Here is a 25,394-nt window from a genome sequence, read left to right as displayed (position 1 = left end):
TGATGCAGCACTGGAAGCACTCACTCATCTATGCAAGATATTTGGAAGACAGCTACCTGGCCAAAAAATATGGATTGGAAGACATCTGTATTTGTGTCCATTCCAAAAAGACGTTATCCAATGGAATGCAGAAATCATTGGACATTATCATTAATGCAAGTAAAATTTTGCTAAAGATAATTCAAAAACAATTGCAAAAATGCATTGACAGAGAGCAGCCTGAGGTCCAAGCTGGATTCAGATGAGGAGGTTGAACGAGGGATATCATTGCTGATGTCAGATGGATCCTGGCTGAAAGCAGAGAGTACTAGAAAGATGTTTAGCTGTGCTTTATTGACTATACAAAGCCTTTTGATGTGTGGATCATAACAAGCTATGGACAACATTATGGAAAATGAGTATTCAGGAACACTTACTTGTGCTCATGAGGAACCTGTACATAGACTAAGATGCAGTTGTTCAAACAGAACAAGGAAACACTGAATGGTTTAAAATTAGGAAAGGTGTGCAACAGGGTTGTATTCTTTCACCCTTTTTCTATCTGTATGCTGAAGAAATAGTTTGAAAAGTTGGATTATATGATGAAAAATGTGGCATTAGGATTGGAGGAAGACTCATTAACAACCTGTGATATACAGATGTTATAACCTTGCTTACTGAAAGCCAAGAGGACTTAAAATATATACAGATGAAGATCAAAGACCACAGCTTTCAATATGTGTAGCACCTCAATATAAACAAAACAAAACAAAAATCTCACCAATGGACCAATAAACAGCATCCATATAAATGGAGAAAAGATTGAAGTTGTCGAGGACTTCATTTTGCTTGGACCAATCACCAACATTTATGGAAGCAGCAGTTAAGAAATCAAATGATGTATTGCATTAGGCAAATCTGCTGCACAAGACCTCTTTAAAGTGTTCAAGAGCAAAACTATCAGTTTGAGGACTAAGGTGTGCCTGACCCAAGCCATGGTATTTTCAATAATCTCAAATGCATGTCAAAGATGGACAGTGAATAAGGAAAACTATAGAATAATTAATGTATTTGAGTTATGGTGTTGAAGGAGAATATAAAAAGTGCCATGGATTTGCAAATGAACAAACCAATCTGTGTTGTAAGAAATACAGCCAGACTGCTCCTTGGAAGCCAGGATGGCCAGACTTTGTCTCTCATACCTTGGACATATTATCATGGGGGACCAGTACCTGGAGAAGGATATCATGTTTGATAGAATGAAGGGTCAGAAAAATAGAGGAAGACCCTCAATGAGATGGAGTAGCTCAGTGGCAGAAGCAATGGGTTCAGGCTTACAATGACTGTGAGGTTGGCACAGAGTCGACTAGGCAGTGTTTCGTTCTGTTGTGCATAGGGTTGATATGAGTCAGTGTGAACTTTAGTTTATTTTTTTGTACATAGATAACCAGTTGTCCCAGTACCACACTAGGCTATTCTTTCCCCCACTGAATGGACTTAGCATCCTTGTTGAGCATTAAATAACAATAGTTATTTGAGTTTATTTCTGGGCTCTGAATTTTCTCATTGTTCTATATGTCTACCCTCATACCAGAACCAAGTTCGTTTGATTACTGTAATTTCATTTGTTGTTGTTAAGTGCCATCAAATCAGTTATGACCTGTACTGACCCTGTATAGGGTTTTTGAGGCTGTAAATATTTACATGAGCAGAAAGCCTCCTATTTCTCACATGGAGTATCTGGTGGGCTCCATCTGATGACTTTGTGGTGAGTAGTTCATTGCTTATCCTGTAGAGCCACCACACTTATTGCATGTTTAAAATAGAGAGCATGAGGCTGCCTACATTGTTCTTCTTTTTAAAGCTATTTTGGTTATTCAGAGTCCTTTGCCATTCCATATAAATTTGATGATTGACCTTTCCATTTCTTCAAGAAAGGCTCTTGGGATTTTGATAAGTATATGTTGAATCTGGAGATCACTTTGGGTAATACTATGACATCATGACAATATTAAATCTTCTAAACCATGAGATGTTTTTCATTTATTTAAATTCTTTTACTTCTTTCAGCAATGCTTTACAGTTTTCAGTGTCTAAGTCTTTTACCTTCCTAGTTGGATAAATTTATACTGGTGTGATGCTGTATGAGAAGCATTGGACTGCTAACTACACAGTCGATGGTTTAAACCCACCAGCAGCTACTTGGAAACCTTATGCAGGGTTGCTTTGCTATGAGTTGGAACTGAATCTATGGCACTTACCAACAACAATAGTCTATTTAGATATTGTTATAAATGGCACTGTTTTCTTGCTATCCTTTTCAGACTGTTCACACAACTAATTTTTGTATGTTAATTCTGCACCCTGTGAAAGTTTTCTGAATTCATTTATTGGCTCTAGAATCTTTATTGTGGATTCTTTGGGGTTTTCTGTATATAGGATCATGTCATCTGCAAATCAGGACAGTTTTAGTTCTTCTTTTCAGTTGAATGCCTTCATCTTTTTTTTTTTTTCTTCCCTGATTGCTCTGGCTAAAACATATAGTACAATGCTGAATAGTAATGCAACTGGGGATTTTGAGACAATATCTAAAGACACCAACAGGTCTGGTGAAGATTCATACTAGGGTAGTGTGGATGTTCAGTAGCATGGCATTAGAGCCATCTAACACTTTAAGAGGATTCCTGATGTGGTGCTGTAGGATCAGCACTGGACTGCGAATCACAGGTCAGCAGTTCAAACCCAGCAGTTGCTCCTTGGAAACCCTACACAGGGTCACTATGAGTTGGAGTCGACTCGATGGCACTTGACAACAACAACAAAAACACCTTAAGAAAGCTACATTAAAACCTGGATTTCCCATCTTTGTTCTACTCTCTTTGACATCTCACCAAGGACAATGCACCTAAAAACTTCATTCAAGTTCTTAGAACACTCCAAATTCCATCCAACTCCTCATCAGGGCTTCAAGATCCTCCTTCCTACCCAGCCCCTGCCTGTTGTTGTATTAAGTGGCATCAAGTCAATTCCAACACATAGCAATCCTGTATTTCTGAGGAGCGGCTGGTGAGTTTGAACCACCGACTTTATGGTTCAAACTGACCTTGAGGTTAAGTGCTTATCCTGCAGCACCACACCAGGACTCCAAGCCCTGCCTATTTTCACAATATTCATGAGGTCACAGATCTCTAGCGACTCTGGCCTTCCTTTTTTGTTGTTGTTGTTGTTAAGTGTTGTTGAGTTGATTCCCACCCACAGTGAACCTTCTTAGCATTTCCAAGGAGCAACTGGTGAGCCTGAACTGCTAACCTTGAGGTCCAGTGCATTAACCCACAGCGCCACACCAGGACTCCTTTATGGTTCCCTAACTCACCCCTTTATTCCTGCCTCACTGCCTTTGTTGTTGTTATGTGCTGTGGAGTCGGTTCTGACTCATAGTGCCCCTGTACAGGGTTTCCAAGGCTGTAAATCTTTACGGAAGCAGAGAGCGGTAGTTTCGAATTGCTGACCTTGAGGTTCGCAACCCGATTCATAACCACTACGCTACCAGAGCTCCTTTGTACTGGCAGTTCACTCTGGCTGGAACTTTCCAGATTTTCACGCGGCTGGCTCTTTGTTACCATTCAGAACTCAGCTCCATGCTTCCTGCTTCAAAGGGGCTTCAATTTCTTATTGCATATGTTGTGGTCTCTTTCTAGCTCCACACTCTGCTATATACTGACATTACCTGGTTTCATTATTTTTAGAGCACTTGCATTTGAAATTACTTGGTTGCTTGTATATCATCTGTCTTCCCTCTATTAGAATATAAGCAACGTTAGAACTAGGGCTTGTCTAATATAGATCACCATCATATTCCTAAGCCCTACACCTATCAGCTACAAAGACTCTGTGACTGAGTAAGTGATTGGACCACATTGGCACTATTTGTGGTTTGCAAAGACCCACTCTGTCTTTCATTATATAATGGCCACTATACAGCCTTGCACAGCCTTGCAGAATGTTGGGCTCATGGCAGATCCAGGCATAACCAAGAAATCTGCTCAAGTGTTCTTTCCTGCATCAAGCTCAGTGTGAACAGGCTTACAGTACAGCTGCAGGTGATGCCCCCAGGAATTTAAGGCCTTCCTTTGGATTATGTGGCTCCGAGGCAGGAAATACTACACTTAGTCCCAAAACTAACTAGGATTTTAATAAGTGAAAAAGGAACGAGAGGAAAAATATGTAACCAGACTCAAAAACTCCAGGAGACCTGTTGTTTATTCCCATAGAAAAGGATGTCCTGCTTTCAAACAAGTTCTAAGTGGTCTGATGATGCCAGTCTACTGGTGGTGAACAGGTGCTCAGATTTTGAAGGATTTGTTCATAAACGTATATCCATTCAAGCTTATTTTGGGGTTTATTGATTCCATCTATGAGACCCCAGAAATCACCTCAGAAATGTTCACCACCGACAATATTAGGTTAGACTCTGCTCCACACTGACCTTTACATTGTAAAGAGAGAGGAATCAGGAAACACCAAGTTGGAGAAGCAAAAAACCAGTGTGTGCCATTCACTTCCGAGCCTCCTGTCTTAAAAGTCATGTCTGGACACTGGTCAGATACTTAGGTGTGTTCAGGAGTGTGCAGGTCAAAAATTGTGCATAATTTCAGCCCATGATTAGGGAACTCTGGGTAGGAGTTCCTAGGTGGTACAAACAGTTAATAAGCTCACTGGCTCACCGAAATGTTGGTGCTGTGAATCTACCTACAGATACTTCAAAAGAAAGGCCCGATGATCTACTTCCAAAAAAGTAGCCATTTGAAAACTCTATGGAGCACAGTTTTCCTCTGACACATACGGGGTTGCTATGAGTCTGGTTCTGATGTTAGATACTGATAACTCTTGACAACTTGGGCTCAGAATTTAATTGTGTGCAAGGAGTCCTGGTGTGGTGCTGTGGGTTAATACGCCATACTTCAAGGCCATTTGAACTGCAAGGTTGGCGGTTCAAGCTCACCAGCTGCTCCTTGGAAACCCTATACAGGGTCGCTATGGGTCAGAACCGATTTGATGGCACTTAACAACAACAACACAGAGCTTTTTGTTGCTAGAATCAAACTTTGTTATAAACTTTGATTACTTGATTGTGCCATGTTGTATGATTTCATGAATTTAAACAAAGAGACATTTCCAAAGAGACTGATCCTCTGATGTCTGTTTAGAAGACCTATCTCCACATTCACCGATAACTTACCAGACTCCTCCTAAGAACTCCTTCTCAGGTCAAACCATGGTGTGGGTGAAGCCAACCTTGGCTTGCTGGTGTTCCTAGCGGTAGTAGTAAGGGTCCTGTTCTTTCAAAGCATATTAACTGGCCTTCATCTCCCTGCTTACTAGTTTACTCGAATTTAGATGTCTAGAGATAGAACCCCTTATGCCTTCAGCTATCTGCTTTGGGCAAGCTTTGGGTGGTAAAGAGCAATAAACAGATTTCATGATCCAGAGAGAAAATCTGTTGGGTTTTTGATGCTTGTGAGAGAGGAATTTCTAAGTTAAAACCATGCTTCATCCAGAGACTGTTTTAGTATAAATAGAGTGTAGTTAAAAGTTTGGACTCTAGAGTTGGTCAGACCTAGGACTGTGTTGAACAGATGAAAGTCCTATTTAGCTAGGATTTATGGGCATTTCCTATGTGTAAACAGTGTTCTAGGTGTTTCACATATAGGAACATGCCCAAACTCTCACAACAATGCTATCAGGTAGATACTACTATCACGGTCGCTATAGGTCAGAACCGACTCGATGGCACTTAACAAAATATAATAATACTATCATTTGCACTTAATAAGTGAAGACATTAGGGACAGCAAAGTAAGTAACTTCCTAAATTCATATAGGAAGGGAAGCTAAGATTTGAACTTGGGCAAACCAACCTCCAGAAACATATAAGAAGAGAGCACAGTGCTCAGTGCATTCATTGCAATATAAGTAACATTTCTAGCCCCATACATTGAAATCCCTCCTGAATGCCCTTATCAAGTCACATATAAATTGGCCCAAGGCCACATTCGGATACATCTCATATTAAACATTTGCTTCAGTTAAAATATGCAAAATACTATTGCATTAAAACCCATTTTCATTTATGTGAGATGATAAATATGCAAAGTTCTTCTAGCACCTTAAAATTTAAGAAAATATATTTTTTATGTCAAGAAAATATCATTTTAGAGTCAAGCAGAACAAAACATTTAAACTTGATATTCTTGTGAAATTGTATGTGTACTTTTTTTTTGGTAGCATTTAAAAAGGTTCTCAGAGACCTATGTGAACCCTTTTTTGAAGACTCTTCTTAGGTGTTCTCCTGTAACTGGACAGGATTTACTGGAGTTTAGGGGAGAATTGACCCTCTGGGTAGCATTCATCTAGTCAAGCTGGCTGGGCCTAGAAGCTGGAGCGGGGGCAAGAAGATACTAAGAAGGCTGGAAGATCAATTGCCACTTGTGGAAAAGTAACCTATTTTCCACCCTCTCAGAAGCACTCTGCACCCCAAACCTTCAACCTGGTCCCTGTGCTTTCTTTTTTTGATTTTTTACAATAATTTATTATTGAGATATAAATGAATATATCTTAATTGCACTCATGCCCCTGTGCTTTCTTACAAGTAAGAGGAGCAAAGCCAAGCCACTGATAGACTTTGGAAGAAATATTTTTCCCAAAAGGAAGAGAGCAAGCATTTCATCAGAGACATCCAGGAGCCTTGACCCTCTGGGTAGGACCATATAAGAAAATGTTCACTCATTCCTTCCTCCGACTCTCTGGGCCATATAACAAAGTGTTGGCTCATTCCTCCCTCCTTTTCCTGAAACTTCCCTGAAAAGCAGACTCTCCTAGTTGATCAAATAGAGATGTGGCAGAATGGACTGCACAAAGTAGGGCAGTTGCAACTAGTGTTGGGCAACGGTAAGGTAAGCACTCTTTGGCTGGTGCTGCAGAATGTCACAGAGCCATAGCATACTGGTATTAGAAGGGATCAGTAACATTCACTTAGTCCCACAACACATTGAAGTCCCTTTTACATGCTCTAACCAAGGCATACGTAAACCTAGCTCAGAGTGGAGACCACAGTTTCTTAAAGGAAACGTCATCTTGTCTTTTGATTTGAGACAACCACCTGGGTAACCAGTTTCAGCACTTCCGATGAACGATCCTAAAACAAAAACACTCAAGGATACCTGATACTTGTATCCTAGAACACACAGAAGAACTGTATCACGACACAGGGGAGGCTCTTTCTTTCACTATTAGATGTGTTATCTACACTCCTCCACCCTGAGTGGTCCCTTGCCTTACTATGCTCAGTTAGCATGTATGTGCCCCACAGAGATTAAGAATACACACTCTAGAACCAAACTGCCTCTTCAAATTGCAATTCTGCTTTGTTGGGTGTGTGGTTAGAGGCAACTTTCTCAATTCCCTTTCCCTGAGCTCTATTTTCTCAACTGTAAAATGAGTAGGACATTATCTTTACCATAGTGTTACTATAAGGGTAAAAGTCCTAGTGTGGTACTGCAGATTAATGCTCTGGACTACCAGGTTGGTTTGAACTGCAAGCTCAGCGGTTCAAGCTCACCAGAGCTGCTCCTTGGAAAGCCTATACAGGGTTCCTATGAGTTGGAACTGACTCAATGGCACTTAACAACATGTTATTTAAGATCCCAGTAAAGATAAGCTATGAAAGCTAAAACCGTTTTTAATTTAGAATTAAAACAGCTAGTAACTGGGTGCAGAAGAAAGTTGTATATTGCATACAAACAACAAACAACACAAAATGAAGAAAGCAAAGATGTTGTTGAGATATTGGGGTACATTTTCAGAAGATGCACATTGCAGTAATCAAAGGCAGACCCTAAAAGTGGTGGGGGATGTTTACGTATAATGGCCAAAATGTTACAGTGATGATGTCCAGCAGCCTGATGTTGTCTACAGCTGTACTAGCTCTTCAGTCTTGCAGCTGCTGGCTACTGGATCAAACAACCTCATTCAAATTTTCCATACTCCAATTGCAGCTACAATTTCATCTTGGAAAAAAATCACAAACAAATAAAGCAGACTGAGGTAAGTTTCCCTCCCTCCCTCGGAAAGAGTGGCAACTCAGGCAAATTCACTACAGGGAAAAGGAGAGAGAACATTCCTTGCACGGTTAAAAACAGTTAACAGGCTCAGCTGATAATTGATAGGCTGGAGGTTTGAGTCCACCCAGAGGCACTTCAGAAGAAAAGCCTGGCAACCAACTTCTGAAAAACCTGCTATTGCAAACCCTATGGAACACAGTTCTACTCTGGCACACGAGTCAGAACCAAGTCAATGACAACTGGTATCCCTGTCATGCACAACATAAGTTTCCACCTTAGTTTGGTCAAGGAAATAAGAGACCCCAGACCAACCATCTACCTCATCTTAATTTGCCAGTAAAGGTCTGGTATTTGGGCCATGGACTTTCCCATTACCCCAGATAGGTCTTCACATTATATAGAATGTTAATGACATTTGTTTCTTCTGTCTTACTTGGAGATCCTGGCTCAGGTCCAGCCTTAAGGTTTCCATTTAAATGTAGGCTTCTATTTCCCCTACAGCAAAGAGCAGCTGGATCAGGAGAGCAGGAATGCCTTACTTCACATAAACAAAAAGAGACTGTCCTGGAATAAAAAGGATTGAGCTAGAAAAGTGTTTCATTATAGTAAAAAACAACACTACAAATGTTCCCTTGTTTCTCTCCTTACTGCTCCATTTTAAAAATTAGAAACTGAATCCCTAATTACCCGATGGCTTAGCAAGCAGATATAAAGCTTGTTAGGAGTTCAGAGAATCTGGAGAAAAGCTATCCCAATGGTACTATAGCCGGTAGTGCTCTGTGAAGCTCATGTGTGCTGACTGTCAATTCATAATTATTGAGGCTAACAAAGAGACAGGCAGTCCAGAGGTCCAAGATGAGCAAATCAGTACTGTCATCCCAAGTGACATCCAACAGGAGGAGTGGCTTAGTGAGACAACTGGGCTCTCAGTGCTACTACAAGGCTGTTAGGGACACAAGCTGCCCAGCAAAGTGGTCAGGGAATAAAGGAACAATGATCAAAACTTTCAATTATAAAACAAAATCTTAAAATTTTAGGTTATTTCCATAAGCACACCAAGTTTCTAAAGCATTCTGGTAGCATAGTGGGTTATGTGTTGGGCTAACTGCAAGGTCAGCAGTTCAAATCTACCACCACTCCAAGAGAGAAAGATGAGGCTTTCTGCTCCTATAAAGATTTACAGCCTCAGAAATCATATACAGAATCACTATTGAGTCGGAACTGACATGTCAACACACCACCACCACCAAGTTTCTGGATCACGGCAATAGTTAACTTCAAACAGATTAGATAATAAGTTAGCTGCTCTCTGAAAATCACTCTCTGAATTCCTCATGAGCAGTAAGTACACATTTGTAAAGTCAATAAATATCTATTGATTCACTTGTACAGACTCATGACAAAAATCTGTAGTCTTCCATGATTCACCAGCCCCATGTCCAATCCATTAGCAAGTCCTCTTACTGTCACCTCCCCAAAACACTACACTTCTTGACTCCTGAAAACACTGTTCAAGCCGCATCATATTTTGTCCAGTTATGGTGTGCAGTAACTTCTCTATTGTTCTCCTTGCCACCAACTCAGCACCCTAGAACCCTTTTTTCTATGTAGGAATGATTTCGCTGATGTATCAATCATATAGGAGTCCTGGTATGGTGCTGTGGGTTAATGCGCTAGGCTGCAAAGTCAGTTTGAACTACAAGGTTGGTGGTTCAAGCTCACCAGTCGCTTTTTGGAAATCTTCTACAGGGTTGCTATGGGTCAGAACCAACTTGATGGCACTTAACAGCAACAACAACATCAATCTATCATATAATTTTAGCCTACATTGAAAAACTCTCTAGTGGATCTCCACTGGGCCCAAATCCTCACCATGACTCTAAGGCCCAATAGCACTTTGTTCTGTGAATGTCTCTGAGCTCTCTTTCACACATTACTGTTTTCTAGTAGGTTCCAAACTGGCTTATTTATTTATTTATTTATTTATTTCTCAAACATGCCAAACTCAAAAATAACAATTTAGATTTTTATCTAAATAACCATATACTTCCTACCTGGACCTTTCTTCTTTCAGATGTTCATGTCCATTCTCGTTGGCAGTTTCCCAGGCCAGCCAAACTCCTCCACCCTTTCTACCCATTATCTCCTGTTTCATTTGCAATGCATTTTTTTTCAAGAGTTGTTGTTTTATTTCCACTTTTACTATAATTTGATTGTTTGTTGACTTACATGCTCTTTTCCTATTTTTTTCCCATTACTCTCTGAACTCTGGGTGGCAAGAATCTTTCCTGTTTTGTTCTCTCTGTGTACCCACTGTCTGTACAATGAATGAATAAAAATGAATGTAATAACAACTGGAATGAATCTGCTTCATGACTACGTGTATGTCTTAAGTTCTGCCCAAAGAATTTCTACTATTTCAGTCCACTTTGTCTTTTATATTGCCCTGGGGGCCAGTTGTGACATTCTTCATTGCATCCGTTTCACCGCCTGCATCCATTACATGTTACTGAGCATGTAACATAATTACTTTGATCTGTGTAGTCACCCTTACCACACCTGTGTAAGGAACAATGTATCAGTCCAGTATTCACTTACCAAAGATTGATCTAGTATTTACCATATACAAGACTCTCCCTCTTGGTAATAAGGAAATGGTTGGAACAAGACCAAGATGGTAACATTCTTGTGAAGCTTCTAGCCAAATCTGGTAATTATCTCCTGGCTAAAAAGAGATGCCCTATACTTCTGTTGGCCTCCTGTCTGTCAGTCTGTCATAGTGTGGTGGCTTGTGTGTTGTTTTGATGCTGGAAGCTATGTCACCACCAGCTTCAGAAAGTTCACGGAAAAACAGGATTAAAAGGTACGAGTCTTCATACCAACAGGGTCACTCATGATGGAAAATTTTCAGTTTGGCTTCCAGTAAAGACATACTTCCCTAACAAACCCAATGAAACCTCTTCTGGATCAAAACTGAACACTGTTCCATTCAGTGCTGGGAAATGAACCTGCTAGTTAGAAGGCGATCAAAAATATACAGTGGCTACAACAATGGATTCAGCATACTGATGACTGTGAGGCTCATGTAGGATTAGGCAGTGTTTTATCCTATTGTACAGGGGTTGCCATAGTCAGAGTCAATGCAGGGGAGGTGAGGGGTCTCTTCAGTGACAAGATGGAGGTGGGGTGCCTGGACCTCCTGGCAGCTTGAACCTCAAGATGGCAGAGTCTACTAGAAGAGCACGCTCAGCAGCTGACACATTTAGAAACAACATTCTAGTTGGGTGTGAGTTGTTTGCTGGCCTAGTCATCCCTTTATACCTGATAATACCCTTCTATTAAAGTAAGGACAGAAAGGCACAGAGCCATGATGGAATAGGGGAATCCTGTGTTGATCAATATTTTGTACAAGGACTCTGGTCTATACTGACTCCTGTGAACTAAACTTTGGGGAAGCTTACCATTTCCATGCTGTGGATGCATCTCCTGTGACTTTAAAAGGCTCCCAACTTACTGGTTCTGTGGTTGCCAACTACGTAACCTCTTAAAGCCTCAGTTTCCTCCTCAGAGAGTTACTGTGAGAATCAAATGAGCTCATATGTGTAAAGCTGTGAGGATAGTGCCTGGCACAAAGAAAGAGCTACATTCCATTAAACACAAATCAATGCATCTGCCAGCCCATCTGACTTTAGTTCTTATTAATCCTTCAGCTCCAGTCTCAGTTACTTGAGGGGAGAAAAAGTGGCCTGTAGTTTAGCTATCTTTCTACATTTTGATGAACAGGGGTTCTGGTTCACTTTGGCAGAAGCCTACATTGTAAATTCCTATGGAGGACCCCATTTATCCCGATAGGTGGCTTTATGGGAGACTGCTTCCATTTAAGCATGAATATGGATAGAAGTGACCATTTGTGTCATAAACATTGACTCTCAGTTGGTCAAGACTGATACTCAACTGTGATAGTTGTAAGGTTCTGGGCTCCATGTAAATTGCAAGCCTTTGCCAATATGAAATATACTCTTTTCAATGACATTGCCAGTGACATGAAACTCCATCCATCCACTGTTCACTTTTATGGAGCAATGTGGGACTTAGTTACATGAAAGGATTGGGCATGTCCAGAAGCCAGAGTCTCCTAACATCCGCCTTGCATTTCTGGAATGATCATCTCAGAGTTCAGTTGCTGCTAATCCCAGGTTCGCTAGACTGAAAGGAAGTGGCTTCTTTCTACCCCACACATCTGAAGAGTGCCATAAAACAGAACATAAAGATCAGTATCCTAGTCATTAGAGAGCTGAAATGGACTGGTATTGGCCCTTTAGAATCAGACAAACATGGTCTACTATGACGTGATGACCAATTGAATAGGAATGTCATCACATTCATCATCAAAAAGGACATTTCAAACTCTGTCCTGAAGTACAATGCTGTCAGTGATAGGATAATATTCATAAGCCCACAAGGGAAAACAATGAGTATAAACATTATTCAAATTTATGCTCCAACCACTAATACTGAGGATGAAGACATTAAAGATTTTTACCAACTTCTGCAGCCTGAAATTGATCAAATATACAATCAACTTGTAGTGATAATTAATGGCAATTGGAATGTGTAAGTTTGAAACAAAGAAGAGGGATCAGAAGCTGGAAGATAAGGTCTTGATGACAGAAAGGATGCTAGAAAATTCATGATAGAATTTTCCACGACCAACAATTTGTTCTTTGCAAATACCATTTTTTCCCCCCAACAACATAAATGGCAACTACACAGTTGGACCTCAATGCATAGAATTGAAATCAACTGTATCTGTAGAAAGACCCAATAATCAGTCAAGACAAGGTCAGGGTTGACTATGGAACTATCCACATACAAGTTCAATTTGAAGCTGAAGGAAATCAATGCAAGTCTATGAGAATAATGGACTCCCGGTGTGGCGCTGGAGGGTCAGCACTGGACTGTGAACCACAAGGTCAGCTATGAGTAGGAACCAACTTGACAGCACTTAACAACAGCAACAAAAGAGCAAAGTACAACCATGAGTATATCCCATCTGAATTTAGAGTCCACCTCTAGAATCGATTTGACACAGAACACTGTGACTGAAGATCAGACAAGTTGTGGGATGATATCAAGAACATCATACTTGAATAGAGAAAAAGATCATTAGAAAGTCGGAAAGAAAACATGAAAAAAATAAATGCCAGAAGAGACTCTAAATCTTGATCTTGAATTTAGATTAGCTAAAGCAATGCTTACATGAAAGAGCTAAACATATTTCAGAGGGTGGTTGGAGAAAATACAGTAAAGTATTATAATGAAATGTGCAAAGACCCAAAAGTGAAGAACATTCTCAGCATTTCTCAAGCTGGAAAAACTGAAATAAAAAATTCCAGACTTGACTTGCAATATTGAACAATTCTATGGGCAAAATATTGAACAATACAGTAAGCATCAAGACAAGATGGAAGGAATATATAGTCATTGTACCAAGAATAACTGGTTGATGCTCAACCATTTCATAGGTAGCATACGGTCAAGAACTGATAGTATTGAAGGAGGAAGTCCATGCTGTATTGAAAGTATAGGCAAAATAAAATAGTTTCAGGAATTGATGAAATGCCAATTGAGATGTTTCAACAAACAGATGCAATACTGGAAGCACTTACTGATGTATCCCAAGAAATGTCACCAACCAACTGGAAGAGATCAATATTTGTGCCCATTCCAAATGAAAGTAAACCAACAGAATATAGAAATTGTTTATTAATATTATTAATATCACATGCAAGTAAAATCTTGCTGAAGGTAAGTAAAAAACACCAGCAAACATTTTCATTTACCTGTTATTACAAACTTAAATTTAAGAAACAAAACACTGCAACAATCATTTAAAATAATTTCCAATGGACCCTGCTCTTTATTGATTTGGAAACTGTGGTGCAGTGAATTATTTAATGTCTCTTATAGCTGTAGTCTTCGTAAACTCTCACCAAATGACTCTTTACCTGGTGGATCTGGATAAGAGAAGGTGGGAGAAAATGCTGATGTATTATATGATTTTGAGTGCTTGTTAACAGGGCTAATTGGTCAATTTTGTCATCCTGCTGGGTATAAAATGAGTAATCTCAGAAGCAGAAGAGGGAATCTCACTACCATCAAAGAAGAAGAGTCAGGAGTGGAGCATGTCCTTTGGACCCTGAGATTACTGCACACTGAACCTGTCTGACCCAGGAACAGAAAGCTATAACACCAAGGAAGTAGCAGAGAGTGTCAGAGGAACAGCAGTAGCAGAACCAAGAGCCAGAGCATCACACAGATCAGCGGGCTTCCCAGCCCATGGGACAAAGCTGAGTGCATTTGGGCAGGAGGCTCATTTGTGAAGTGGGGTTGCTTCCAGGCACTTTACTGGTGAGCTAGGTTTGCCAACCCATGGAGCTAGAGCTTAATGCCTTCAGGCTGAGGCTTATAGCTGAGTATAGTGTGCTTTGGACATTTATCAGCAGCCCTAAAAGCGTTTTGCAACAATGCCAAGCAGGACAGAGGCCAGAGCACAGGGTCTAGAGTAAGAGAGAGGCCTGCCTGTGGGCATGACTAAGGAGAGGTTGTTCTAACTGGTAGAACTGTGTCCTGAGCATCTATGATCCTGAATTGTAACCTGTTATCTTTCTTACCAATCCTGTAACTGTGAGTATGATGTCTGAGTTCTGTGTGGCCACTGCAAGGGATTATCAAATTCAGCTGAGTAGAGAGTTCTGTGTGAGGGATGGTTGGTGTCATTCTTTTGTTGTTGTTGTTAAGTGCCATCGAGTCAGTTCCGACCAATAGTGACCCTGCACAGGGTTTCCAAGGCTGTAAATCTTTATGGGAGCAGAAAGCTTCATCTTTCTCCCACGGTTCGCAGCCCGATTCATAACCACTATACTATCAGAGCTCCTTGTCATTCTTTTATCGAAATGAAAATCGATGGACAGAGAATTCAGGGATGGTGATTATAATAGCAAAGACACTTCATGGACCCCTGAATAAGAATAGGACAAAAACTCATTAGAATGTTATGAATCGATTCAATAGTGATGATATCAGTTAAGCATGTGAAAGACATTCAACATCACAGACCCACAATAAGGTACTACCCACTAACATGGCTAAAATAATAATAATTAAAAAAAAATTTAAAGCTGATACTGCCAAGTGCAGATGGTGATGCTGAGTGACTAGAATCTCATGCATTTTTGGTGGGAATACAAAATGTTTCAGCCGTTTTGGAAAAGAGTTGGGCAGTTTTTAATTTTTTTATAAGCATATGACTCAGAAACTCCACTTTCATAATAAATGAAAGCTTAGAGACTTAAATCCCTTTATATTAGCTTATCCTGCCTGTTATTAATATCATTGCCATGTTCATACGCAAAAAGCAGGTTGAGAAATTGCCATGAAAAACAGGAAAAATAAAACTTTGCTACCTCTAAATTCATGTTAGATCAAATATATATTATATACTTCATTAAACTTAAAAAATAAAGAAGTGAAAGCTTATGATGTATCTATGAATGTTTATGTATATATGAATATACACAAAGATGTATATATGAATATTTATGGATGGTTGTTACTAATTTCTATAAACTGTTGCTATTTGACTTTGAGTCATTTCTGACTCATACAAACCCTAGAAAGGGTTTCTGAGGCTGTAAATCTTTGCAGGAGCAGACCTCATCTTCATCCTATGGAGCAGTTGTTGGGATAAAACTACATACCTTGTATGCATCAAAAATGTCCTTCAGCTGGTGAATGGATTGACAAATGGTACGACACCCATAAAGTGAAATACTCCTTGGCAATAAAATGGAATAAACCTCTGATATATGTGCTAACATGGTTTGAAACACTATGCTCAATGAAATAAGTCAGGCATAAAAGGTCACATTTGAACAGCATGCTGGATAAGGTCAAATTATAGAGCTAGACAGCAAAGCAGTGGTTGCAAGAGGCTGGGAGTCAGGGGAATGGGTGGATTATAAGGGAGCATGTTAGGGTAAGGAACTGTACTATATTGTGACTCTGGTGGCGGGGGTGGGGCAGTGTTCTACATTTTTGAAATCCATCAAAGTCTATGCTTGTGAAGAATGAATGTGACCTCAAACACCCTGATTTTTTCTTTTTTAAGAGAAGATCCAAGATGGCAGCCTAGGGAGATACACTATCCAGACCCACAGCAACAAAAACTAGAGCAACCAAGTGAAATGAATACGGATGAGAATCCTAGAATCCAGCGCTTCAAAGAAAAACAAAAAGAGATCGGTCAAATACTGATGAGAGAAGACACTAAAAAAAAAAATCAAATATACAGAGACTTAAACTCTACTGGCTGGTAGAAGAAATAAAAAATAGCTTCTTGAATAAAATTAGAATGAAAACACAAAATACCATAATCTTTGGAACACATCAAAAGCATTGCTCAGATATCCTAGGCATCAGTGGGCTGAAATGGACAGGTATTGGCCATTTTAAATCAGAGAACCATATGGTTTACTATGCTGGGAGTGACAAATTCAAGAGGAATAGCACAAGATTCATCAAAAAGAACACTTCAAGATCTATCTTTAAATACAGTGCTGTCTGTGACAGGATAATATCCATATCTCTATTAAAAAGGCATATGGAGTCCTAGTGTGGTGCTATAGGATAAGCATTGGACCATAAGGACAGTTTGACCCACAAGGTTGGTGGTTCCAACCCACTATCTGCTCCTTGGAAAGCCTATACAAGGTCACTGTGAGTCAGAAATGACTTGACAGCACTTAACAACATTACCAGCTAATAACACTATTATTCAAACTTATGCACCAACCACTAAAGCCAGTGATAATGAAATTGAAGAATTCTATCAAATTATTCAATCTTAATGATCAAACATGCAATCAAGATGTATTGATAATTACTGGTGACTGGAATACAAAGGTTGGAAACAAAGATGAAGGGTCAGTCATTGGAAAATATGGCGTAGGTGATAGAAATGATAATGGAGATCACATGATAGAATTTAGCAAGACCAATGACTTCTTGATTGCAAATACCTTTTAAAACAACAACATGAACATCACCAATGGAATACACAGAAATCAAACTGACTACATCTGTGGAAAAAGACAGTGGAAAAGTTCCATTACCATCAGTCAGCCTGTGGAAGAGACCATCAATTGCTCATATGCAAGTTCAGGCTGAAGCTGAAGAAAATTAAAACAAGGCCATGAGAGCCAAAATATGACCTTAAACATATCCCACCTGAATTTAGAGACAATTTCAAGAACAGATTTGATGCATTAGACACTAATGACTGAAGAAGCGAAGAGCTGTGGGATGGCATCATGATGCAGAAAGAAAGCAAAATGTCATTAAGAAAACCAAAAAGAAAGAAAAGACCAAAATGGATGTCAGAAGAGAATATCCAGCATATAGATAAAAAAGCAGATGGAAAAAATGAGGAAGTAATGGAGCAGAACAGAAAATTTCAAAGGGTAGTGTGAGAAGAAACAGCCAAGTATTATAATGAAATGTGCTAAGACGAAGAGCTAGAAAACCAAAAACAAGAGAATATGCTCAGCATTTCTCAAGCTGAAAGAACTGAAGAAAAAAACTCAAGCCTCACTTCCAATATTGAAGGACTCTATGGGCAAAACATTGAATAATGCAGAAAGCATCAAATGAAGATAGAAAGTTTACAGTCACTCTACCAAAAAAGATGTAGTCCATGTTCAACCATTTCAAGACATAGCATATGATTAAAACCCGATGATGCTAAAGAAAGACGTCTCAGTTTCACTGAAGGTAATGGCAAAAAATCAGGCTCCAGGAATTGATGGAATACAAATTGAAAAATTTCAACAAACAGATGCTGCAATGGAGTTGCTCACTCATTTATGCTAAGAAATTTATGCTAAGACAGCTGCCTGGCCAACTGATTGGAAGAAGTCCATATTTGTGCCGATTCTAAAGAGAGGTGGACCCAATGGAATGGGGAAATCACTGAACAATATCATTAATATCACATGCAAGTAAAATTTTGCTGAAGATAATTTTTTAAATGGCTGTACCAGTACCTTGACAGGAACTGCCAAAAACTCAAGCTGTATTCAGAAGAGGATATGGAACTAGGGATGTCATTGCTGATGTCATATGGATCTCAGCTGATAATAGACAATACCTGAAAGATGTTTATCTGTGCTTTACAGGTAAAGTGGACGGTCAGTGAAAAAATAGGAAGATCCCATAGAGATGGTTTGGCATAGAGTAAGTACCAATGGGCTCAAGTATAGCAAATGATTGTGAAGTTGGTTCAGGACCCAGCAGTGTTTTGTGTTGCGTAGGATCACTATGAATCAGAGCCATCTTGATGGCATCTAACACCAGCAGAACAACCAGTAACTTCTCTTCATTTAGAAGCCAGTTAGATGAGGTTTTCTGTTACTTGAAACTGAAGCCCTCTTCACTAATCTAATCTGGAATCTGGAATGGATTGAATTCCAGGAGATCATTTCAAGGAGGTAAAACAATCCCAAATGAAACAAATGTTGTGAGCCAAAGACAAAGCTAATACAGAAACCTGGCCTTGGTCAGGTTTCACCAACAGGGTGAAAGCAACTAACTTAGAGTCCTTTATTGTACACTGTCTCCCAGAATTCTTAGAGAAGAAAGTGACTGGGGCATTACTGCAGGCTGTTTGTGCTACCAGGGCCAACTGCAGCAGGAGGGCTTCCTCTTGCCCACCACCAAGCTTGGTTCAAACATGTGAGTAGAGCTTAGTGTATAGGTGGGCTTTAGGCAGATAGAGCAATTCTATTGATCTGGGACCAGGGCTGGGGGAATGCATTCTAACAAGATCCTCCTGAGGCAAGTGGCCTATGGAAGACACTGAGAGAACATACATTCTGTAGATGTGATGGAATCTATGATGGCTCCACCTGTCCCTGCGCTTGATTACAATTTTTACCATAGATCCTTCCATTCTGCTACTCACCAGGTCAATTATGGAAGCATCTGGTTTCCTATGCCAGGCCTTCTCCTGCACTTGCCCTCTTCCCTTCCATCTCCTTTCTTTGGTGGATGGCAGGTCCCCAGACTCTATTTTTTGGTTTGACAACCTGGGGTATAGTCTTGGGCCACCCCTGCCCTGAGCCTCCAGCCTCCTGGGGAGTCTGCCTGCTTCCCAGAACTGGGACATGGTAGTGTTTTTTGTTTTTTTCTGGGAGAAAACACCAGTCATGAAAGTGTACATGACAAACTGGGGTGACTAAGGGCCTCTCCCTGTGTTTGTCAGCCACCATCCCTATCTGCTTGGGAAAGGGAAAGCCCAGCTGTGGGAGGTCTCATCTGATTTCAAGCAAAGCACATAGCTGAGCACAAGGTGGGGGTGAAGGGAAATGCTTCTATCCCTGATTTTGTTGTTAAGTGCTGTTGAGTTGGTTATAACTTATAGCAGTACTGTATAGGGTTTTGGTCAAGCAGTTGGTAGTGACAACGTTGTGGTTATTAGTACTGTGCTTATTCTATAGCATCACACCAGCACTCTACCCTGCTGCTGGTCACCACCATTTTGATGGTGTCCTTCTTTGCATTGCACCTAAATCTTACACACAGAACATTTAAAGAACACATAAAACCTAATGTAATTGTAAGAATGCAGTAATAACTGGAGGTTTTAAATCATAAATTCCCCACTCAAAAGAAAATGGATTTTATAGTCAGCAGATGTGGGCTTAAATTCAGACTTAATCACTTCATGGGAATCTCAGGTATCCTTTCCCCATCTGTAAATAAAGATAACGTCATCTTCAAACTTTTAGTGGGTGTATTTCTACAAATACTTAACAAGTATCTAGTCTGATAGCTGCACATAGAACAGGCTTAGTAATTAGTGACTATTATTGCTGTAGATAAGCACCGGACTGGTGACCACAGGTTCAGAGCTCTCAGAAACCCTATACAGGTCACTATGAGTTGGAAATGACTCAATGGCACACAGAAACAACATTTTTTAAATTAAAGAAAGTTTGTTAAGCACAAGATGTCCTGGCCCAGGATTTATTCAGCCCAGAGATGATACTGTTTTCTTCCAGGCGAGTTGGAGATAAAGCACAGCAAATAAGTTATCTTTAAACCCTTACTTTAAACTTTGCAACAAATGCTCTCTAGGTCCCACTCATATTCCCCACCCTAACAACTCATATCTGTTCTCCTGAACTCTACCTAATCCCAACATCTCTTGACCTGGGGGTGTTCTCTGGACCACCAATCCCCATTGACTGTGTCCAGCAAGTTGGAATGTCAAAGAATCAATGGCTTTTAAGAAGCAGTCCTCAACTAATGAATGATTGGCGGTTAGGAACGCTCGCTCCCTTGGCCCTCAGGTGGTAGAACTTACAGCCTTGCATTCTATACTTCTTCCAGAGTACTTTAGAAAAATTAAATCCCCGTTTCCCATAGTGGTAACTCACTTGCTAACATACTCTTCATTGACTGCTTTATCTTCTGGGCATCATTTGCTCACTCCCCTGCTGGCATTTTTTGGGGCCATCTTTCAAATGGCCATCTTTTGTACCCAAATCCTTGCTTAGAGAGTCTTCTTCTGAGGAAATTCAAACTAAGTCAGGCTTCAAAGATGATAATCTGGGCACTGCTTGGGTTCATGTAAGAGAACCAGCAAGGGCAGAAGTGTTATTTGAAGAAAGATGATTCTAGCCATGACTAGATGGACCTCACAAAGGAACATCAGGCTCATTTCAAGGATGCCAGGAGAGCTGATATTAGAGATCTTCATCATAAACTGCAGCTATTGGCTAACGCACACTAGCTGGAATATGAAAAGTCCTAATCTGGGATGCAGTTAAACAGTTTATTTTCTGTTTATGGCTAAATATTTCAAGCATAACATGTTATAAATGGCAGTTTTAAATTCCTAAACACATTGTTTTACAAAATTTGACATGAGTCCTTAGGATACAATATGTTAATTTATGCCATGGAAATACATTCATATGTTGCATCAGAAGTTTCATGTTTTTTATGATTTAAAATTTTTATATAGGTGCCCAACTGTAAGAAAGTCTTTCAGGGATGCTAAGAATCTCTCTAGAAGCCACTTTCTAAGAAGAAATTTCCTTCTTGTCCCATACAACTCCCCGAACCACCTCAGGCGAACATCAGAGCACTGGGTATGTTTGCAAACTCCAAGTACAGCAGACATTTAATTACAGCGAATTCATCAAAACGCTAATTGAGACAGGAGCTCAAACTTCACAGCTTAATTACTGGAATTTCAAATGGGTAGCAGACTCGATCATAAGCAGCGCTTGATGGTGGAATGCATCAGGGAGATGCCCATGACACCCACTGCTCATTCTGCCAGCCATATAAGTAACAATGCTATGTGAGACTCAGGATTGGATTCCCAATAGCCATCCTTCGCTGTAAAGTTTCACTACAATAGCTTCAGCCACCTGGGAGGGCTCGTGTCAATATGTCAGGATGTGCAGCCTTCATTCCTCATAGATTTTTATTTTCTTTCCATGGAGACAGTCCTCCTATCATAAGGAGTCCTGGTAGCATAATGGGTTACATGTTAGGCTGGTAAGTGGTAGGTCAGCAGTTAGAATTCACCAGTCATTTCGTGGGGGAAGAATAGAGTTTTCTGCTCCTGTAAAGAGTCTGAACCAAGTCAGCGGCACACAGCGGCTACAGTCCTTCTATTAACCTCTCCTCATTTTGATTTTTATTTACGAGACCTCGTCTCTGACTTCCTTCTCCTTCCCAATGGGCATAGCTCAAGTGTGAGAGAAGTTAGATGGTCAAAGTATCACAGTGCTGGAGGATGGAATTTTGGAGGTAAGGACCTCAAGAGATGAGGAGTCTTCTGAAAGTTGCTAATGGTGTCTAATGTATTGAGCAGTTACCTTGTTGCCAGGTGCTACTGATGTGGAACATGCTATGTTTCATCTTCAGAGCAATGCTAGGAGGTAGGTGCTCAATAGATGAAGAAAATTAGGTCAGGGAGTAATTTCTCCAAGGTCCTTCACCCAGAAAGTGGCAGTCAGGATTCAAATCCAGGGCATTCTGACTCCTGGACCCATGTTCTTTCCCAACCATCATTTTCCCTTTTCTGCAAATACTGCAGGGATTCTATAAAACCCTGAGGAGTAGAGATGGATGTCTTTGGAAAAAGAAGGGATGCTAGGAGAAAGGGCTGGCCCCCAGAGTCAATGTGTGGACTCTGAGCTCAGACATGGCTATTTTCTCCATGACTGCATGGGCTTGGGAGGTGAGCCAAACAGAAAACTTCCAACGGAGCTAAAGTGACTAATAGCAACCCCAGCTGAAGTTCAGGAGGCAATTTGCTTTTTATGCAGGTGTTCTAACCAAACTGGTAATTAAGTGAAATGCTAATAAATTCTGAAACAAAATTGCATCCAAACCATAAGTCATTGGTTGCTTGGCATTTACTAGTCACTTCCCTGTTAATTGCTTCATTTCTTTACATTATTTCCCCCCTTTTAGACTCGCTTTGGATTCAAACTTCAAGTACAAATGAGTAATGACAATACTAATATAATGACCAGGCTAATACTCATAGTGACAATGTTAACTAAGGGAGTGGTGTGGCACTTTAGGATAAGCATTGGACTACTAACCACAAGGTTAGCAGTTCAAACCCACCGCCACTCCTTGGAAACTCTATAGAGGGTGACTATGATTCAACAACAACAATAACCAGCAACAGGCTCTTCCCTTGTTGACCAATCCTCCTATAAGACTAGGAGGTGCCCAACACAGATGAGTGCAAAGTCCAGTGCAAATGGCACCAAAGGTAAACACAGAGGTGCATTTCTTGTACTGACTGCTTTTCTAGGTGGGCCCACATAATCTGAAATGAGACATAATCAACCAGAAGAATGATCAAAAAGAAAATGTTCCATCTGTCATGTTGGACAGAACCCAATCACCACTCATGGAAATGGCTGTCTGGGAGTTACTATTTCAGAAATGGCCCATCCCCTGTGGGTTCCAGGGCTGGATTCCTGATAAAATCAAGGTGTCACACAGAGGCAACTGGGGGAAATCAACCTGCATGAAGGAGATGATGCAAATGAAAAATGTGGTTTTAGAGAGCAGTAAGAGTGCGCCAGAGTACATCAGAGAAACGGCACTGGGTTCTCCTGGTCAGCTGACAGAAAGACAGATGGTTGTAGAAACAAGTCTTGTGAGAAGGGTTCCCCAGGACCACAGCTCTCCTGATCCTGTCCACCAGCAGCCTTGAGCAGGACTCTGCACATTCCGTAGTGAAGGAACTGATTAGGACTAACCAGGTTTCTAAACAGAAGTTTGAGTGCTCAAGTGATTAATGCGTTTTCAGCTGCTAACAAATAGGTTGGAGGTGCAAGCCCCTCACAGACACCTTGGGAGAAAGGCCTGGTGAGCAACTTTTGAAAAATTTGCCATTGAAAATTCTATGGAGCACAGTTCTTCTCTGACACACATGGGATCATTAATAGTTGGAACTGACTTGATGAAAAGTGTTTTTGATTTTAAGTACAATAAGGTGACTTTAGTGGGTTCCCAGAAGTCACTGTTTTCTAGAGGATACCAGAATCCTGGAAGTTTAGGTAGAAGGAACCCAAGACCATGTTGTTTCCAAAATAAGATGCCTCTTCAGAAGCTGGGACACAGAGCAGGTAGGACAGGTGCCAGCCCTTAGGTGTGCTGCAAGCTATCACACCTGAAGACAATTCACAGCCTCCACTCTGCTGGGAGATTTCTGGTGTCTTTTTAAAACAAACACCAGCACTCATGAAGGACCCAGGCCATTGTGCAAATCAGTGATATGTCAAAAGGGTTCTGAGTGTGACACTTTCAAATCGTAACCTGCACCTTGCAGGCTGCTTAAGTATTTATGAAGACCCAAGTTTTCTATATCCTCTCAACATGGGGGCCAAATAACAATGGCTTGCGAGTTTCCAGTCCCATGTTAGCAGCCTCAACTCTCAGCTGCCCTACACCACTGGTCTTTGCTGCTGTGCTCCCACAGAACCATTCACCACCTCACCTTGGCATCCTTCTCCCCAGATGCAACATCCAGCTATCACAAAGGAACCACTGGTCTTACCTGCCCTGCGAAGAGTCCACAGACACCAATGATACAGAGGATATTGAACACAGCCGAGCCCACGATGGTCCCAACGCCCACATCGCCCTTTGTGATGAAGACCCCTGAAACACAGAATCCATGTCAGCTGCGACACCAAGCTGGAAGAAGGGAGCTTTTAGAAGTCTGACTGTTTTCTGGATTTACAGGAAACAGTGCAGGGGGAGAAAGAAGACTGTCTCACAGAAGCACTGTCTGGGACAAGTTCATACAAAATAAAAGTGTCTCTTAACAAAAATAATAATTGTAACTGAGCAGGAGGCTGATCCTTTGCTCATTGGGGTCTCTGGATTCTCATTCCCTGCAAGCAGTAGAACCGAGGTATTCCTACAGGAAGGCCCTGTGTCCCCAGAGCCCCTTCCTTCATAGAGGATGGCTAAGATGCTCCCACGACACCACATACCTATGACAGATGTGAACAGTTCTGGGGCCGAGCTCCCCGCCGCCATGAATGTGGCCCCAGCCACATCTTCACTGAGATGCAAGCGCTACATGGAAGCAAACAAAAACACACATGAGTCAAGGTTCCTTCTGGGAGCAGAGGTGGCTGAGACTTGGCTGAGACCCTATGCCCTGAAGAGCAAAGGCCAAGGCTTCAGTGACAGCAGTGGTATTAGGTCTCAGATTCTGCCTCCAGCTTCATGCTCCCAGACCCCAGCCACACATTTGGACTACTTTGGGGAAAGCTCCTTTCATTGCCTTCCTCAGCAGTGACCAGAGAAATGGCTGCATGCTCACATGAGCTAACGCTCATGAGGAGATCTGGGTTCTCAATCCAAATGCCTCTAGGGTCATGCAGGTGATAGGGATGAAGGGAGTGAGCTAATATGAGGCCATAGCTCATGGCAGATTGAGGCAGTACTGAATACTCACTTCCTGTTCAATGACAACAATGCTCAAATTATGATCCTGCTGCTGCTAGGTATCTTCATTTTTTTAAAAAAAGTGTCTTATGAAAACTTCTTAGACCTAACCAAACACCTTAAGGGGATGAGTCGCTGGGCTTGAGGGCCCAGGACTATGGTCATAGAGAACACCAAGGTCTGCTGGCATCACACTGTGAACATAGTCCACAAAAGCAATATTTTACATCTGAC

General features: G+C 40.9%; 1 protein-coding gene across 1 annotated transcript in view; it reads right to left on the bottom strand.

Annotated features, from left to right (window-relative positions):
* The window catches only part of SLC24A3 (solute carrier family 24 (sodium/potassium/calcium exchanger), member 3), an 820,359-nt gene that overhangs the window by 197,147 nt on the left and 597,818 nt on the right, over window positions 1–25,394 (bottom strand). Inside the window, exons 5-6 of the mRNA XM_006860745.1 lie at window positions 24,701–24,785; window positions 24,259–24,362 (exon numbers count right to left, since the gene is read on the bottom strand). Coding sequence (XP_006860807.1) covers window positions 24,259–24,362; window positions 24,701–24,785 — 189 coding nt within the window. The remainder of the gene's footprint in view (window positions 1–24,258; window positions 24,363–24,700; window positions 24,786–25,394) is intronic.

This window comes from Chrysochloris asiatica, unplaced genomic scaffold, assembly GCF_000296735.1.
Source record: "Chrysochloris asiatica unplaced genomic scaffold, ChrAsi1.0 scaffold00039, whole genome shotgun sequence".
Lineage (NCBI taxonomy): Eukaryota > Metazoa > Chordata > Mammalia > Afrosoricida > Chrysochloridae > Chrysochloris > Chrysochloris asiatica.
This window is presented reverse-complemented; position numbering and strand designations above follow the sequence as displayed.